The sequence below is a fragment of the Odocoileus virginianus genome, chromosome 11, assembly GCF_023699985.2.
Source record: "Odocoileus virginianus isolate 20LAN1187 ecotype Illinois chromosome 11, Ovbor_1.2, whole genome shotgun sequence".
Lineage (NCBI taxonomy): Eukaryota > Metazoa > Chordata > Mammalia > Artiodactyla > Cervidae > Odocoileus > Odocoileus virginianus.
In genome coordinates, this window is record NC_069684.1 from 32,457,887 (window position 1) to 32,476,590 (window position 18,704).

General features: G+C 57.6%; 1 protein-coding gene across 1 annotated transcript in view; it reads left to right on the top strand.

Moving 5' to 3' along the window:
• The first annotated feature begins 938 nt into the window (after window positions 1-938).
• ESPN (espin) overlaps window positions 939-18,704 on the top strand; it is a 33,835-nt gene continuing 16,069 nt past the window's right edge. The window contains exons 1-5 of the mRNA XM_070474209.1: window positions 939-1,247; window positions 4,724-4,917; window positions 16,471-16,657; window positions 16,781-16,963; window positions 17,124-17,255. Coding sequence (XP_070330310.1) covers window positions 954-1,247; window positions 4,724-4,917; window positions 16,471-16,657; window positions 16,781-16,963; window positions 17,124-17,255 — 990 coding nt within the window. The 5' untranslated portion in view covers window positions 939-953. The remainder of the gene's footprint in view (window positions 1,248-4,723; window positions 4,918-16,470; window positions 16,658-16,780; window positions 16,964-17,123; window positions 17,256-18,704) is intronic.

The window sequence follows — 18,704 nt, forward strand, 5'->3', positions numbered from 1 at the left end:
GTCTCTCTTTATTTGGCAGCCTCAGGACCCCAAGCTCACAGTTGACTCCCCCACCCCAGAGGGTAGCTCTGGGCGCTCTCTGAGCCCAGGGTCTCTAGGACCGGAAACTAGAATACACCAGGCCTTCCTGTCTTTTTCCTCTTCTCTCTCACCCTTCCTCAGGAAATCTGAAATCTGAGGACAGTTACTGGGGTCTGGGGGAACCCAGAAAGGCTGAGGGCCCAGCACCCGTCCCACCCTCCAAGGCATAGATCCAGAACCCTTTAAGGCCTTGTTAGGCCCGTTCCTGGTGTATGGCCCTTGCTCCCCAAGTCTCTCAGGCCTGGGACTTTCCTCTGTGCGCCTTCGAATAAAGCCCAGCCCACCGCCCCTCCTCAGATGGCCCTTCCCCGGCTGCCCACGTAGCCTCCACAACTCACTCCCTAGATCCCCGTTTTCCTGCTCTTATCACACTTGTCACTCTGGAGTTTCGGTCAGTTTGCTGGCTTGTGTCCCCAGCGCCTCCAGCTGGCGCAGGATTGATGAATGAGTTCGTCTGGACGTTCTGGACGGCTCTCGAATTCAGTCTGATCACCCTCTGGGGTCTCCGTTCTGACCGGAGGTATAATAAATTAGGAGAGAAGTCCCTGGACGCACAGCCCGTGTGGCAGCAGCCCGGCGCTCGGAGCGGAGGCGGGGCGGGGGCAGGGGCGGGGGCGTGGCGGGGCGGGGCGGGGGCGGGGGCAGGCCCGAGCCTTAAGCCGGGCGCCGCGGGTGCCCCCTACCCCAGAGCGCGGCGGAGGCCCAGCTGAGCCGGCGAGGCAACGCGGGACAGAGGCCGGGCCGGCAGCCGCTCCGCCTCTCGACCCGCAGGCCCCGACGGCCCGGCCGCCGGCTCTCCCTGTGCCCGAGGAAGGGCGTATGGCGCCTCGGGGGACGCGCTGAGCCCGGGTCGAGGCGCCGCAGGCGGCACCATGGCCCTGGAGCAGGCGCTGCAGGCGGCGCGCCAGGGCGACCTGGACGTGCTGCGGTCCCTGCACGCCGCCCGCCTGCTGCGGCCCTCGCTGCGCGACCTTCTGGACGCGCTGCCGGTGCACCACGCGGCCCGCGCCGGCAAGCTGCACTGTCTGCGCTTCCTGGTGGAGGAGGCCGGTCTGCCCGCTGCGGCCCGCGCGCGCAACGGCGCCACGCCGGCCCACGACGCCGCCGCCACCGGCCACCTCGCCTGCCTGCAATGGCTGCTGTCGCAGGGAGGCTGCGGAGTGCATGTGAGTTTGCGCCGCTTACTGGGTCTCCCAGGGGGCTTCCTCCCCAGGAAGGAGTTCTGGCCTGGAGCCCTCGTGGCTCAAGGGTGGATGGTTTGGGGCACCGCGGAGCCAATCCTGCTTCGGAGTTCCCTCCAAAGGACTTGGAGCAGGATGGGCTCCTGGGTTGAGAGTACCCGGGCAGATGCTCTGGCAAGTCCTGGCCACCGCCTAGAAGAGCACCGGGTGATGAGAAACCAGAATGGAGTTGGGCACCACAGGGATAGCGTTTAAGGTGAGGGTGTGGGGAACTCACTGATCCAAGGAGTCCTGGAGAATGGGTGGGAGGAACAAAGGGCCTGGAGTCAGAAGCCCATGTCCTTCAGGATCAGGTCTGGGAAGGGTGGTGCTCGAAATCCTGCAGCCCACCCCAGGCTGAGCTGCGTGTGTCCCTAAGGAGGGGCGAGTTGGTAAATGGGTCCTTCCCAGGATCTGAGCTGATCCCAGGGCATCAGCACCTTCCCACCTCCCAGCTTTTTCAGCTTAGCCTGAGTCTTCCTGCCCTGAGACCCCACCCAGTCTCACTCAGTGGCCACGGGGCTGGTGTCAGCCAGTCTGGCCTCTCCTGAGCCTGAGCGGGACGAAGAGGAGGCAGCTCAGGTCTGGTGTGTAGCTTTCCTGCTCAGTCCTGCCAGAAACAGAGCATCCAGCAGGGTCTAGGCCTGGGGTCCCGGTGGGCTCCTGATCCCCTGGAACTGCCAGTCCATCAGGACAATGAACAGCAAACACACAGGTTAAAGAGTAAGCCAGGTACCACCAGGTACTGCTAGGCCGTGTGGGGGGAGCATCAGGGAGCTGCTTGGGCAAGGTGGCCAGAGAAGGCCCCTCTGAGGAGTGACCTCTGAAGGAAGGTTTGGCTGATGGGGAAGAAATGGCCAGGTGATGACCAGAGAAGTCTGAGCACAGGGAGCAGGAAGTACAAAGCCCGGAGGGGCACACATTCTGTCCTGTGACGGGGACAACAAAGAGATGAGCATGTCTGAAGTGGGATGAGGCAGGGAGAAGCCAGCAGGGCCAGGTCCTATAGGATCATAGGCTGGGTTCAGAATTTGCAGGATCCTGTGGTTGTAGGGGAAAGCCAGGGATGGAGGGACAGAACTCATTTTCTGCTTAACAAGAGACCACTGTGTTAACTGGATGTAGTAGAGGAGGCAGGGGCAACTCTGAGCTGACTGGCTGTGCTGTAGGGATGGCCGGGCCCCATTCCCCCCACCTTTTAGCCTTATGATGGCAAGGCCTCCCATCCCACCCTTCCTGGGAGATGGCCAGGGCCCTTATCTCCGGGCCAGCTCTGTTATCAGGAGTTCCTGGCATGTGGTGCCTGCCCACTCTTTTGGGAGGTGGCATGCCTCCCTGATTCCGGTGTCCAGCTTTGACCGGAAGCCTCCCCAGCCCCTGGAGAGGAGGTAGAGGAACAGGTGGCCTTGGGCCCAGCTTATCAAGTCCCCCGCCCTCTAGCCCCAGCCAGCTTGGGTGTTGGGGGCGGAAGTGTGTATGTAGGGGAGGATGACCTCGATCCTGGGCCCTGCTCAGCCTGGGGAGATAAGCAGCTTTAGGGTGCAGGCCACAGCACGTGAGGCTTATGGGCCCTCTGGGGCTGTTGAAACCTTGGGGACAGGTCACAGGCTTGTGATCCTCTCCTTCCTGGGGCCTCCCTCTCTGCCCCCACCCAGGGGCCCAGAACCATCAGGATCCCCTGGAGCCTCAGGCCCACCGTCCCCAAGGCCAATGGGAAGGAAGGTTTTTCTCAAGAGCTGGAGTGCAGGGCATATTTCACTGTGGGCCTGTCCAGCTCACTTCTAGCCAGTTTTGTCCCTTGGGCTCAGGAAGTGTGTTAGTCATTCAATTGTGTCCGACTCTGCAACCCCATGGTCGCATGCACTGTAGCCCTCCAGGCTCCTCCCAGGTCCATGGGATTCTCCAGGCAAAAATACTAGAGTGGGTTGCCATTTCCTTCTCGAGGGGATCTTCCCAGCCCAGGGATCAAACCCGGGTCTCCTGCATTGCAGGCAGAGTCTTAGTACTGTTTAAGCCTGCTGGGCTCAGGAGGACAGACTAAACCAGTCTTCCGGCCCTCCGCGGGCATTCTGCACAGAGGCCTCTCAGCGTTGTCCTACGCCTCCTGTGGGCTGTTGCTCTGCCTCCCCTTCCTCTCTGCCTGTGTTTTAGCCCATCAACCCGTCTGTTTGTCCCCCACCCCACAGTCTGACTGTGACCTCCCTGCCGTGCCCCTGGGCCCTGTTCCCTTGCCCCCTCACTTCCCGCATTCCTGGTGGCTCAGATAGTAAAAAATTCTGCCTGCAGTACGGGAGACCTGGGCTCAATCCCTGGGTCAGGAAGATCCCCTGGAGAAGGAACTAGCAACCCACTCCAGTATTCTTGCCTGGAGAATCCCATGAAAAGAGTGGCCTGGCGGGCTACAGTCCATGGGGTTGCAAAGAGTTGGACACGATTGAAGCAACCAACACTTCTTCACTTAGAGGAGCCTCAGCGGTTCTCCCATGACTGAAATGCACCTTCTTTAAACTCAGAGTCTCTCCAGTTCCCGCAGCCTCAGCCACACCTGTTCCCATGGTGCCTGCCTCCACCACTGCCCCACCCCCCTCCCTGTGCCCCTGCCCGGCTCCCTGCCTACCTCTACAGCATCCCACGTGCTTGGTGCTGGGAGCTCGTTCTGTTCCAGACCCGGTGCCCACTCTCCCAAACTCCCAGCATCTGAGTCCAGACTTCTGGGTTCTCGATGTCTCCCCACCTTGGCCTGCAGGTCACATACCCCCTCCCACAACAGACACTCACACCTGGATGTTCACAGAAGATGCTATCAGCACTCCTGGGCCCAAAGCGTTGGCCTGTCTCCTTTGGAGTGCCTGGGAGGGGATCTTGCTCAAGCCCTTCCCCGGGGCTGCCTCTAGCCCACACCGACCACTACTGGCTAACTGCCTGGGTCCTGCCAACCAGTAGCCAGAGGCTTCCTCCTCCACAGGGACACAGCCTGTTCCCTGGAGGCTGGGAGCAGGGAGTCTGCTGGGGTGGGCGGCTCTCTGCACTGAGGTTGGGTGTTGGAGGTACATGAACCCGGAGCCCTCTTTTTATGGGATACCTGGGGAGGGGTGGGTGAGGGAGGGGGCAGGGTTGGGTGCAGGGGGTACCTCCCCACCCTGAGAGCAGGCCCGATAGCCACCCTTCCTGACCAGTACTCCTTCTGGTATTCCCTCAGCACCTGGGTGACAGACAGGCGGTCCTGCTGGGGCAATGACAGGTGCCATGTCCTGAGAGCCCAGCATGCAAGGCATGGTGCTGCTCTAAGGGCTGAGATCCAGAGGGGGCCAGTCAGGCACCAGAGGACAGAGTCACCCTGGTCGCTGGTGGGATGCCGGAATGGTCTGAGCGAGGGATGCGGGCAGGACCAGGCTCGGGACTAACGAGGTCTCCTCCCACAGGACAGAGACAATTCTGGTGCCACAGTCCTGCATCTGGCTGCCCGCTTTGGCCACCCCGAGGTGGTGAACTGGCTGCTGCATCACGGCGGTGGGAACCCCACCCTGGCCACAGACACAGGCGCCCTGCCTATTCACTATGCTGCCGCCAAAGGAGACTTCCCCTCCCTGAGGCTTCTCGTCAGGTCCCACCCTGAGTAAGGACCCTTTTCTCCAGGGGCTCTGGGTGGGCCGGCAGGGGCCCTGGGGGATACCTGAGGTTGTCTCCCTCTCCAGCATGCCAGGGGAATGACTGCTTCTGGGCCATCCCATGGCCAGAGACCGCACTTACGCAAGCTGACAATTGTTCCCTCCTGGTGGGTTGCCCACAGCCACAAGCCTCGAGCCCTGCAGGCAGATCCTCCCCAGCCCTCCCCAGCCCTCCCCAGCTCTGGAGACGGCCACACAGACCACTTCCCCTCTCTAGGATCCTTACCAGCCTGCAACAGGCGGCCCTCTGGCTCTGGCCTGGGTTAATTTGTAAGACTGATCTAAATGGGGCATAGGGATGATGCCTAGCAGCTCCTAGACTCTAGTCAAGAAGGAGGAGCCATGGCTGCTCTCCAGAGTAAAGGGAGGTGGCCCCCTGCCCAGACCCTCTCCCTGCCTCCTGGCCTGTCACAGAGCAGCTTGTCCTCCCCTGTGGCCGGCAGCTCATTCCCACTAACCAGGGGGGTGGGGCTCCCAACCCCCCTGGGGCCCTGGGCAAGCGGCTGGTCAGAGAAAGCAGCTGAGCCATAGGCTGGGTACACCGCAGTGTGGGGTGGGGGTGCAGAAGAATGGGGTTTAGTGTAGATCCTGGGAGTCATGGAGTTCCTAGGGAGGAGAGAGCCAGGTCTTAGGTGTACCTGGAGGGAAGCAGGGGTCCCGGGGGAGAATACCACCCAAACCCGGAGGGAGTGGGACACCAGTGACCCTGGGACCTGAGATGGGAGCTCTGACTGGTGATCTTTGTCAGTTCAAGGGGACATCTGGGAAATAAGTGGAGACAGAGGACCCAGCCTCAGATTGAGAGCTACAAGGTGGGACGGCCTGTTCTCACCCCTGAGGGTGACTACCCAGCCACTGGCCACCAGGGAGCAGGCAGGAGGCCAGGCTGGCCCCATGGCCAAGTGGCAGGGTGGCTCCAGTGGACAGCCCCTTGGGCAGAAGCACATGGTGTGCAGGTGGAGCAGCTGAAAGCCCCCAGGCTGGGCCCAGAATGGCTGGGCCTGGCTTGTTCTTGCTAAGCAAGGGCCCCTGGTTTGGTTAATAGGAGACCAGCAGGTGCACCTTGCGGGGCAAGGCCTCACAGCCATCCCCACCAGAAGCCACTGGGTACCACTTTGGAGTGAACCCTCTGCCTCCAGACAAGCCAGGGTCTGGGTCACATCAAAATCAGTGGGATTTCAAGGTGGAGTGCCCCAGGCACCCTCGAGTGTCAGCTCCCACCCTGCAGCCGTCAGCACCCCTGGGGGCTGGTCCCAGACTCCCTGATAGACTCCCAGGTGAGGACTGGGGTACTGCCCCTGTGTGTATCCCCACTTCAGTGGTTCTCACCCCACCCCCTCACCCAACACGGAGGTCCCTAGAGGGGTGAGACAGGCTGTGGTCAACCTCTCACACCTGCCAGCCCCCCTCATCGCACAGGGTGGGTCCCAGGAAGCCAGTCTGATGGAAGTGCCAACTTAGCTCCAGTGGTGTGAACTGAGGGCCTCTGGCCCCCCACCCAGAAGTGCTGATGGGGGTGGGGTGAAGCCCTAGGCTGGCCCCTGAGCCCATCCTCATGGAGAAGTCTGGGGCCTAGGACAAGCCTCCATGGGCTGGGGTTCCAGCCTTAGGAAGGCTCAGGCTGTGCTGGGGGTACCCTGGCAGACTCAGGGCATGGGGGACCCTGAGCCGTCCCAGGCCATGCTGTGGGACTGGCTGTGATTGGGCCCTGGCACCCACTCTCTGGCCAGATGGCCTGGACCAATGAGCCACCAGCCCCCCATGAATCTCAGGGAAGTGGACAGAGGCCTGGGGCTCTGTTCCCACAATGATGTGTGGCTTGGCTGATAAGGAGGTACTTTTGTGTGACTGTCAGGCTGGGCTCAGGTAGGGAGAGGGGGCTGGGAATTGAGGCGGGACCTGCTGACTGGAGGACTTGAGGGCCGGAGCCCACTCCCTACCTCAGAGGTAGAGACTCCTGCTCCCCAAGGCCGGGGATCCAGGGCGGGAGTGGGGGTGCTGGGGAGGGGCAGAGGCCCAGGCTGCGCCAGGCCGCAGGGTGCAGTCAGGGGACCCAGGGAGTCTGGCTCTGGGGGAGGCTGCCTGGGTTCTGCTCTCATGAGCCTGCTGTGAAACACTGTGAATTATTCACGAGGGCTCAGCTCTCCCTGGCGGCAGGTGAGGGAGAAAGAGCTGCTACTGAGTGGGAAACTCGATCCTGTGCAGGAGGCTGTGGGCAGCCATGAGCCATGGCTGCTCTGACAAGCTGCAGAGGAGCAGGAGGGCTGGAAGGCCTCAGGGGAGGGCCTGGCCAAAGACAGGTTGCAGCTGGGGGCACCGGCAAGGCCTGGAGCGTGCAGGAGTGGCCCATTCCCACCCAGCCCTCCTCCAGTCTATCCCAGTCCACTGGACAAGTCCTCCAGAGGCAGAGGAGTTGCCACCATGACCTCAGTGGCCACTGCCCCGTGGGACCTTCCCTCTGAGCCCCCGGGGGAAAGAGTCCTTAAGCTGCTGGCCTGGGGGCTGGCTGGAACTGGGCCAGAGCTGCCCCAGTTGGATGGAGTCGGGAGGGTCAGCCCTCTTGGCCCGGACACTAGTGGCTGGTGGAGGGGGACCACAAAGGGGATGAGGAGCAGGTAGCCCTCAGAGCTCTTGACCATCCTGGTGGCAGTGTCTTGGGGCCCAGGAACTGTCTCATGCTCACTCTGCCTCAACCGTGTGCTCGCCGGGGCGCCGGGGGCCTGGGTAACCAGAGGAGAGCCCTGGGCTCTGCTGGGATACTTAGGCCTGAGAATTGAAGCTGGGGAGAGTGGGAGGGGGGTGCAGGGCTCCAGGCCTTGTGTTCCCCCTGGGGCCCCGCCATGGTCTACCAGTCATGGAGAGCCAGAAAACCAGTCTGCCCAAAGATTTCTGACCAGCTCCCTCCTGCTGAGTGCCTGCAGGGGTCTGACACCAAGCAGCTGTCTGAGCCTCACCCTGGGCAGTAGCTCTATAATCAGCCCATTTTACAGACAGACTCGTGTAATTAGTGGCTTATATTTTTTTATTTAATTTTAATTTTTTTAAACACCAAAAACATTTTGTACTGGGGTATAGCTGATTAACAATGTTGTGGTAGTTTCAGGTGAACAGCAAAAGGAGTCAGCCAAACATGTACATGTATCCATTCTCCCCCAAACCCCACTGCTCCTATCCAGGCTGGCACATAACATTGAGCAGAGTTCCATGTCTTTGCTGGTTATCCATTTTAAATATAGCAGTGTGTACATGACCTTCCCAAAGTCCTTAAGTATCCCTCTAAAAAATATTTATTTATTTTTACTTATGTATGTATTTGGCTGTGCTGGGTCTTAGTTGCTGTACACATAATGTTTTAGTTGTGGCATGTGAACCCTTAATTGTGGCACGTGGGATTTAGTTCCCCTACCAGGGCTCGAACCTGGGCCATCTGCATTAGGACTGCGTTCAGTCCTAGCCGCTGAACCACCAAGAAAGTCCCCTCATCCGACTCATAATTATTGAGCATCTGCTCTGGGCCAGGTGCCCAGGGCACATCAGTGAACCAAACAAACAAATGCCCTTGCCTCATGGGGCTGCAGATACAGAAATGGTGTCTCCAAGGGGCTAACGGTCCCACTGGCTCCCTGTGTAGCTTTGATCAAGCAGTACCTCCTCTCTGGGTCTGTCTCCCACTCCTGTTGTTGTTCAGTCGCTCAGTCATGCCTGACTCTTTGCAACCCCATGAACTGCAGCACATCAGGCTTCCCTGTCCTTCACTATCTCCTCGTTCAAACTCATGTCCCCTGAGTCACTGATGCCATCCCACCATCTTATCCTCTGCCACCCCCTTCTCCTTTTGCTTTCAATCTTTCCCAGCATCAGGAAAATGAGTTGGCTCTTCACATCAGGTGGCCAGAGTATTGGAGCTTGAGTTTCCCACTCCTGGTCCGGGCGCTAATCTCTTAGGGCCTTTCATGTTCATCTGGGATGCCTGTTTTCCTTCTGTAGTGCTGAGTTTTGTGGAAGCTGGCTGCTCCTGGAGCCCTGTCCAGCTGGAAGGTTCAGGCAGCCCTGGCCTCAAACAAGAAGCCTCAGTTGCTCACCTACTAGGGAGCCCCAGACCTATGGCTCAGCTCCCCCTTAGAAGGCTGGGGGCCTTTGCCTAGGACTGGGGCTGCTGTTCCCTGCCAGGCATCTGTTTCCACCACAGGCAGTGGGGTGTGTTCACTCTCAATTACCACTCCCTGGTCTGCCCTTGTATTTGCTGAGATCCCCTGGGCAACGGAGCCTGGGGGAGCCCACACTGGACACTGGGGACACTGACCCAGGTGAGGAGGCTCTGAGAAAGGAGGGACCTGATGGAATCATGGCCCACAGGTAACTCCTGATCCAAGCCTGTCATGGCACCCAGGCCCAAATTGGCCTCTCTGCCCTCTTCTTGTCTACCTGTACCCACCTTTGAGAGCACAGATCAGATCCCTGGTCAGGCCACAGGCTTCTCCATCACTGATAGGGAAGTCCACTTCCTTGTAGCAGCCCAGAAGCCCTCCTCACGCTGGACTCCCCACACCTCACCTCCAACTGCTCCCTAATCACCAACTCTGCTCTGTCTCTTGGGTTTCCTTACTGCTCCTGCAACAGAGGCCTTCTGACCTCTGGCCTTTGGTCAAGAATATTGAAGTGAGTTGCCATTTCCTTCTCCAGTGGATCACGTTTTGCTCAATGGACACAAATTTGAGCAGACTCTGGGAGATAGTGGAGGACAGAGGAGCCTGGTGGGCTACAGTCCATGGGGACACAAAGAGTCGGATATGACTTGGTGACTGAACAACAGCAATGGGTCATTCCCACTGCCTCGCTCTCTTCCCAAGAGCCCAGGGTTGCTCCCTTCCCCCTCCAAGTCTTTGCTCCCTGCACCTTCCTCACACTGTCATGCCCCCAGGACACAGACACACGCCCTCCCTCCTGGTCTTCCTCACTCTCTCTGCTGCCTGGCATTACTCTCTGTGCATCTTAGCGGGTCCTCTTATCATCTGTCTCCCCGTGTAATGAGAGCATCTCTTCCTGTCCATCCTGCATCCCGAGGGCCTGACACTTCGTAAATACTCACTGAAGGAGGGAGGAGTCTGGAATCCACTGGGGTCTTGTCTGGCCCTGCCTGCAGCTCACTGCCTGTGGCCTCAGACGGAACTCCCTCCAGGCCTCCTGGGGCCCATGGGCAAATGGACCAGCTGAGGCCACATACGAGGAGGCATCGCAGAACTCCAGGCCCAGCTGCCCGTCTCATTCACCCCCATGTCTACTCACTCAACAACTAGCACCCAAATGTAGCCTAAGTGCCCACCCTGCTAGTTCTGGGGATGTAGTGAGTCCTCCTGGCTTCGTGGAGCTGACTTGGGGCACTCCCAGGGGCAAAGAAGGGGCCAGACCAAGAGCGTGTGTACACACAGAGATGGTCCTGCTCATGCACCAGTGTGTTGGGTGCCGTGGTGGACCCAGGTTTCAGAGGGCAGAGCTCTGCTGTCTTCACTGTTTGCCCCATCCTGGCCTGTGGAAGCCTCCTAATGGGTGTCCCTGGGATGAATGAAAAAAGTGCCAAGACAATTCAAGAGTCACAAGTGCTGTGAAGTGGACCATGATAGTTTGAAGGCAGTGGTTGAGGGATTTCTTTAAAATGAGGGGGTCCAGGAAGGCTTCTCTCTCTCTCTCTTTTTAATTATTTATTTGGCTGTGCTGGGTCTTAAGTCACGACACACAAGATCTTTAGTTGCAGCATGCAAACTCTTAGTTGTAGTATGTGGGATCTAGTTCCCTGAACAGGGATCAAACCCAGGGCCCCTGCATTGAGAGCACAGAGTCTTAGCTACTGGACTTCCAGGGGAGTACCAGGAAGGCCTCTGTGGGGAGGTGAGAGCTGAATGGGAGAGGTCTGCCCTGTCAAAACCTGGCGTGGGAGCACAGCAGGTAGAACTGGCCAGGGCAGTGGCCCTGGGGGATGTCACTTGTCCTCATGGTGAGCCAGGAGGGCCTGGAAGGCTGGGAGAATTACAGACCAGTGAAGGCTTATTCCAGGCTTGCTGATGGGTTGGGTGTAAAGCTGTTTGTTCTAGAATCTTCCTTAAATCAGGGCTGCATTTCTTCCCCAGGCCAGTCCTGATTGTGGATCATTTCAAATAAGTGCAGAGGTGTGATCAGAGAATAAGAGACCTAGACCCTCCAAAGGCTCCAAGACTTTCTGTTCCAGTGGCCTTACCCCACACCCAGATCTAATCCTGGTGGAGGTCAGCCCCTGCCAGACCTCCCTGGGGGCAGAAATTATTGCCAGTGGGGAGGATACAGAACAGCATCTGTGACCGGGGTCTGCCTCCATTGGCAGCTCAGTCCTTGTTCCTCGTGGCAACAGTTGCAGTAAGCTTCCGGCCAGTCCTGGATGGAGATTTTCAGCAAACCCTTCTGAGCATTCCATGTTTCTTTTGTGTCATCCAGGATGACTTAATAGTTACAGTCTGTCCATATCATCTTTGTTCCCGAGAGGAATAAAAGTATACATCTTGATTTATGTGATGGTTGCTAGGGAAACTCAGACTTATAAAAGAAGTCAAGGGTTTCCAAAGACTCCGAGAGCTTGGACTCAAGGGAGGGTGGCCTGGTGTCCTTTACTGAAATGGGGACCAAAAGGGTGGGATGAGGGAGTGTGGCGAGATTTGCTCCATGTGAAAGCATGTAAAGGGTGAATTCCCAGTGGTCAGGACTCTGTGCTTTCAGGGCCAAGGGGGTGGGTTTGATCCCTGGTTGGAGAACTAAGATCCCACAATACACGGGGAATGGCCAAAACTTTTTTAAAAATTAAGAAGAAAAAAAAAAAGCATGTGAATTTCAAGAAACTGCTCAATGCCCGCATGGTTGAATGGGCTGAGGGGGGTGCTGCATGTACTCCAGGTCCAAGCAGGAGAGATGAGTGGCATTAGGTACAGGTTGCCTTTGACCCCAGGAAATAGATGACCTCACCAGGAGCAGAGTGTGTTTAGAAAGGAGGTTTTGGGGCACCCCAACAGTTGGAGGTCAGGTGGCCATCCAGGGCCTACCCAGCCAAGGAGGCTGAGAAGACCTGGCCTGAGCTTGTTGGTACCAAGAGGAGCAGATGTTCAGAAGCAAGGAGGGGACAGCAGATGAGGCTGGTAATGTGGAGGTGATGGTGTTGAGACCTGGAGGGCCTTGAGGGGGTTGTTAGGTCAGACGGGGGCAGCAGTACCAGGAAGCCAAGACCTGCCTCCCTGGGAGAAAATTTGCTATTTTCCAAAGTTTTCCCCTTTGTCTCTCACAAGAGGCATGAAGAGACCACAACTGTAATACCCATTTGTCCTGTGTGGAAACTGAGGCCCAGGAAGGTAAAGAACACGCCTGGCCCTGCAAACTGCAGTCAGGGCAAAGGGCAGGGGCTTGGACTGGACCGGTCACCCATGGCGCCACTATGGCCAGAACTCGATGGGCTGGAGCCAGGTGGGGTCTCCCGAGACCCCACCCCTATGCTCCAGTGACTCCCCATGGTCAAAATGCTGCCCGGCCTGACCTATGCTTGGTGGAGCCTGGATACCCCAGGCCCGCAATGCCCCCCGCCAGAGGCACAGAGAAGAGGGATCCTAAAACACATGGAAGGTGCTAGGCCTTGCCGAGGGCTCTCCAAGCATGTCTCAGGGTTGATTATTATCCTTACTTCATAGACGGCTTTGTGAACGGAGACTGGATGCAAGACACTGCTTGCAAGCAGCCCACAGGCCAGGCCCTTCTCACACTGCGGCCCCCTCTGCCTCTCAAGTGAGCCTAACTCTCAGTCTCCTCTGTAAAAGGGAAATGATGCCAACACTTCCCCTATAAGGGCATTAGGCGGACTAGATGGGGGACACGTGTACTGTGCTCCCTTCCATGCTCAGCACAGAGCAATTGTTCAGTGGATGGTACTGGCTATCCCTGTTATGTGTTAATCCTTATACATAACTTATACATATGCTACATAACATATACTAGTTATGTATATGTATACTGAACAGAACTGACACTACCCTATACATAACATACATATACACATAACCTTATATGTATACTATTACATAAATTCACTTCTCTCTCCATCTAAACTCATTATTTCATTCCTTGTGCTCATCCATATTTTTAAAAGTATTTATGTATTTATTTGGCTGCTCTGGGTCTTAGTGGCGGCATGCGGGCTCTAGTTCCCTGACCAGGGTGACCAGGGATCGAACCTGAGCCCCCTGCATTGGGAGCTTGGAGTCTCAGCCCCAGGACCACGAAGGAAGTCTTTCATCCATGTTTTTGTAGTTTACGTCAGTGAGAGTGAGGGTACCCATTCTACTTGCCTCTAGGCTGATGTAGAAGAGGGGAATAAGGCCAGGACCCCCTTTCCCACCCCAGCTCATCTGTGAACCTGCCCCATGATCTGGGGTCTCCCAGGCTGGGGGCTGTGAATCTAGAATGGGTTACTGAGCATTTACTTTCTAGCAGAGCCTCCAGATAGGGTATCAACCAGTGGCCTGGTGGGAGGCTATGGGCTGGACTGCCGCCTCCTGCTCAGGTCCTGCTCTACACCAGCTTCTGAGACCTTCTGAGATCTCAGGCTGGCTGGACACCCATGGGTCATGAGTTACCTGCTGAGCAGGAAGGACTGGGAGAACAAGGCTCCGGGCAGATCTAGCACCCTGAGCTGTGTGCATTGTCTCAGGCCTCCCTCGAGAGCCCAGTGGGCCCTGGGTAGTGGCCCCTCCAGTCCCCAATCCCCGGGACCCCAGCACTTGCTGTGCCTTGGTCTTTGTTGTTCAGTCCCTACTAAGTCATTTCTGACTTTGCAACCCTGTGGACTGTAGGGTCACCAGGCTCCTCTATCCTTCACTATCTCTGGAGTTTGCTCAAATTCATGTCCATCAAGTCAGTGATGCCATCCAACCATCTCATCCTCTGTCATCCCCTTCTTCTCCTGCCTTCAATCTTTCCCAGCATCAGAGTCTTTTCTAGTAAGTCAACTCTTCACATCAGGTGGCCAAAGGATTGGAGCTTCAGCTTAAGCATCAGTCCTTCTAATGAATATTCAGGGTTGGCTTCCTTTAGGATTGACTGATTTGATCTCCTTGCAGTCCAGGGGACTCTGAGTCTTCTCCAGCACCACAATTCGTGCCTTGGTTACGCGGTGAATAATTCAGGCCATGGAGTGTCAGTCATGAAATATTAAACAGGCTCCTCCTGAAGCACCAGCATGTGAATGGCAGGGGGGGCGGGGAGCGGGGGACGCTGGCACCGGGGTGTGGAGGCTGGTGGCTGAGAGCCAGCACCTTCTCCAGGTACGGCGTGTGGGTGGGGAGTCATCACCCCACTCCACCGTGACACACGTGGGGTAATGGAGGGCAGCCAGGCAGGGTCCCAGGCTGAGTGTCAGGAGGATGGAGAGAGCTGAGGCTTGGTGCCCGGTGGGGGCTGTGGGCAGCCTGGGCAGGGGGCAGGGGGCAGGAAAGTGGACGGGGATGGGGTCTTAGGGACAGGGGGATGTCAGCTGAGGGCCCGAGGGGTATGTGAGAGGGAGGGGCCAAGTCACTGGTGGGCGGCAAGAGGGTGCATGATGGAGCGGGGGCCCAGGTAGAGGAGGGCTGGGTGGCCTGCTGCCCTCATTAATGGGCACATGGCTGGCAGCTGGATGAGGGAGGGAGGGCGTAGATGGTGGGGGTGGAGTGTGTGATTGACGTCGTAAGCAAATAGATGGGGGAGGCATACGTTGCAGTTCCTGAGGCCCAGAGTCCTGACCCAGCCCAGAGGGACTTAGCTCATACTCTTCCCCAACCCTCCATCCTGGATCCACCGGGAGCTCCTGGGTCTGGGCCTAGATTGTGGCTCCACCTTGTGCTCATATCCTGTAACTACACCCTGGTGTCCACACCCATTGTGAAGTCAGGAAAACTGAGGCTCCCGCCAGCTGCCAGGCCAGCGTCCCTATTCCCCAGCAGCACTCCACTTCTTGAGAGTGGCTCTCCAGTTAAGACCCTTCTGTGGGAGTTGGGAGCAGGGATGAGGGGCGGTGACAGGTGCAAGTTAGGCCGGAGAGAAGCCTGGGGGAGTGAAGACAGGAAATGGCCCCTCCCCCACTCCCTTGGTTCTTGCTCTGCACCTGGCCCTGCATCACACAGACAGGTGTGTGCCCAAGCACCACTTACCAGCTGTGTGACCTTGGGCAAGTCACAGCCCCTGAGCCCCTCTGCAAAATAGGAATGATAGTAGGACTTAAGGTAGGGTGTTCACTGAGAATCTGCCTGCTAGTGTCATGGCACTTGGGACATGCTCAGTGGATGGCATTCACCTGTAGGGTGGCCAGACTGACAACAACCACAAGACTATTTTAATTTTGGATAAACAACAATTAACAGTTTAGAATATGCACGTCCGCATGCCCATTGGGCATATACTTATACTAGAAAGTTATTTGTTGTCTCTGGTGGCTCAGTGGTAAAGAATCCACCTGCCGATGCAGGAGACGCAGGTTCATTCCCTGGGTCAGGAAGATCCCCTGGAGAAGGAAATAGCAACCCACTCCAGTATTCTGGTCTGGAAAATTCCAAGGACAGAGGAGCCTGGCAGGATACAGTTCACGGCGTCACAAAGCATTGCACACGACTGAGCGACTAAGCACATGCCAAGTTCAGATTTTTTGTGTGTTTTATCTGGCGACATTACCACTCTGCCCTCTGGGAGTTCAGTCTTCTGGGGGCGGCAGAGACCATAACAAGTTTTGATCCACTGGGCATGACAGGTGGCCTGTGGGGTGAACCCAGGGCAGTATGGGGCACAGAGGCTGGAAAAGCCTGTTCTTGTAGTGGAACAAGCCTTGTGAAGGAGGGATCTGTACTGAGTCTTTTTTTAAAATATGTCTTTATTTATTTATTTGGATGCACCAGGGCTTAGTTGCAGCATAAGGGATCTAGTTCCCTGGCCAAGGATGGAACCCCGGGCCCCCTGCCTTGGGAGCGTGTAGTCTTAGTCACTGGACCACCAGGGAAGAACCTATGCTGAGCCTTCAAGAGAGATGGGAAGAGCATCCCCAGTCAGAGTGGGGGGGGGGGGGGGGGGAGAAGCGTAATCAAAGACACAGAGGTCAGACAGCAGGTGTGAGGACTCACAGTGACAGTGGATCCATGTGGCTGAAAAGGTAGGGGGAGGCCAGATCACAGCATCCTTGTAGACCTTGGTAAAAAGGCAAGTTGTTTACTGAGGGCAGAGACTAGCTCAGTTACTAGACATGCACTGTGGAAAGGAGGCTGCGAGGGGTATGTGGGGAGCAAGCCAGAAGGCCCCCACCCAGGAAGGCTGGCACAGGACTGTGTCCAAAGGGAGTTGGGCAGCCAGGTCCAGCGACTAGGTCTTCTCCAGTTACCCTCCAGAGCTCCCCGGGAGCGGTCAAGGGGCGAAGGAGGCTTTGGAGGGGGGTGGGCGCTGAGAGCCCACGGTGGGTGCTATGTATTCCGCAGGGGAGTGAATGCCCAAACCAAGAACGGTGCCACGCCCCTGTACCTGGCGTGCCAGGAGGGCCACCTAGAGGTGACGCAGTACCTGGTGCAGGAGTGCGACGCGGACCCGCACCTGAGCGCCCACGATGGCATGACCCCGCTGCACGCCGCAGCGCAGATGGGCCACATCTCGGTCATCGTGTGGCTGGTGAGCTCGGGGACACGTCGGGGCGGGGTCCGGGGAGGCGGGGCCTGTACGGGACGGGGGCGGGGATAGGAGGGGCTGGCGCCCAGTCCCCGCCCCTCTCTGTCCCCGCCCCCTCTCCCCCAGGTGAGCTGCACCGATGTGAGCCTGTCGGAGAAGGACAAGGACGGCGCCACGGCCATGCATTTCGCGGCCAGCCGCGGCCACGCCAAAGTGCTCAGCTGGCTCCTGTTGCACGGCGGCGAGATCGCGGCCGATCTGTGGGGCGGGACCCCGCTGCATGACGCCGCCGAGAACGGGGAGCTGGAGGTGAGGGCGGGGCGGGGGCGGGCCCGGGGCGTGGCCCGGAGGCCAGGAGAGAACGGGAGGGGCGGGCGCCCTCTGCTGGCGCCGCGCTCGCAGCACAGCTCTGCCCCCCGCGCCGAGGTCCCGGCTATGGGCCTGGGGTCCTTACTGCGCGCCCCTGCAGTGCTGCCAGATCCTGGTAGTGAACGGCGCGGAGCTGGACGTCCGCGACCGCGACGGGTACACGGCCGCCGACCTCGCGGACTACAACGGCCACAGCCACTGCACTCGTTACCTGCGCACCGTGGAGAACCTGGTACGCCCAGGGCGCTGCTCCCCCACCTCACCGTGTCATTGCACCCCCCCCACCCTGCCCCCACCTCCACCAAGGGGTACGTGTTGTTACCCCTTTTGCCACGGAAGAAGCTGAGGTTCAGGAAAGTGAAGCCCCTTGCCCAAGGTCACAGGAATAAGTGCCCTAGACCACTACCGCACATGACCTCTCAGCCCAGGACCACTGACTCCTGGGGAGTGAGGGGATGGAGGCAGAAATATCGAGGGAAAGAGGACCAGCCTCATCCTAAAGAGTCCCAGGGCACGGATAAATGACACTTACACACAAGGGGAACAATAAAGTGCATTCACCTGCCCCCAGGTATTAATTAGCTCATTTAACTCTCAGGCTTCCCAGGTGGTGCTAGTGGTAAAGAACCCGCCTGCCAATGCAGGAGAAGTAAGAGTCGAGGGTTCGAACCCTGGGTCAAGAAGATCCTCTGGAGAAGGGCATGGCAACCCACTCCAATATTCTTGCCTGGAGAATCCCATGGGCAGAGGAGCCTGGTGGGCTACAGTCCACCGGGGGTTGCAGTGGACTCTTTGCAGTCCATGGGGTTGCAAAGAGTTGGACACAACTGAGTGCGTACACAGATACGTACCATCCTCTGAGGTAGGAAGTGCTACTGTCCCCATTTCACAGGTGGGTAAACTGAGTTTTGGGGAGACCCAGTGGCCTAACCTGGAGATCCCCCTCTTCACCACTACTCTGCATATTTGCTCACTGCATGGCTACTTCATAATTGCAAAGCTGTGTTACTCTTTTAAAATTATTTTATTATGGTTACAAAGCCATGAAGTAACCCACTGGGACTTGAGCTCAGGTGTGGGTGGCTCCCAGTCCAGGGCTCCGCCTCATCTGGTGCAGGAGGGGAGGAAAGAGGGCTGGTTTCACAGGCATCTTCAGAGGGGGCAGCTTGGCCATGAGAGGAGCTGCGAAATGAAGCTGGGGGAGAGAGGGCTGATGGCCTCTTGCCCAGAGCACTGCACGCCCTGCCTTCGAGCACATGGGGACACGCTGGTTCTGGGGACCTCAGAGCACAGCAAGGCTCGGGGGTCAGAGACTGCGCTGGTCCTGAGGAAGAACTCACTCCTCACCAAGAAAGGGCCACCCAGAGAAAGTAGTGATGCTTTGGGTAGTGAGCAACCTGTCACTGGGGTATACAAGCAGAAGTGGACATTGTGAAGGGCATTTCTGCACTAGGTTGGGCTCCTTTCCACTGAGAATATCTGAAATTGTTTGGGGGTGGGGGGAACAGTGCCTCCTAATGAAAGCTTTGGCTGCAGGTAATGAGCAAACAAGAACCACTCCTTGAATTCTGACTGCAATAGGTATCCTGCCTAGTGCTTTATGGTGTAATTGCAGTTAATATGCACTGTATATTAATATTGTCAGTTGACACATATGGTATTTACTGGCTACCACGCACTG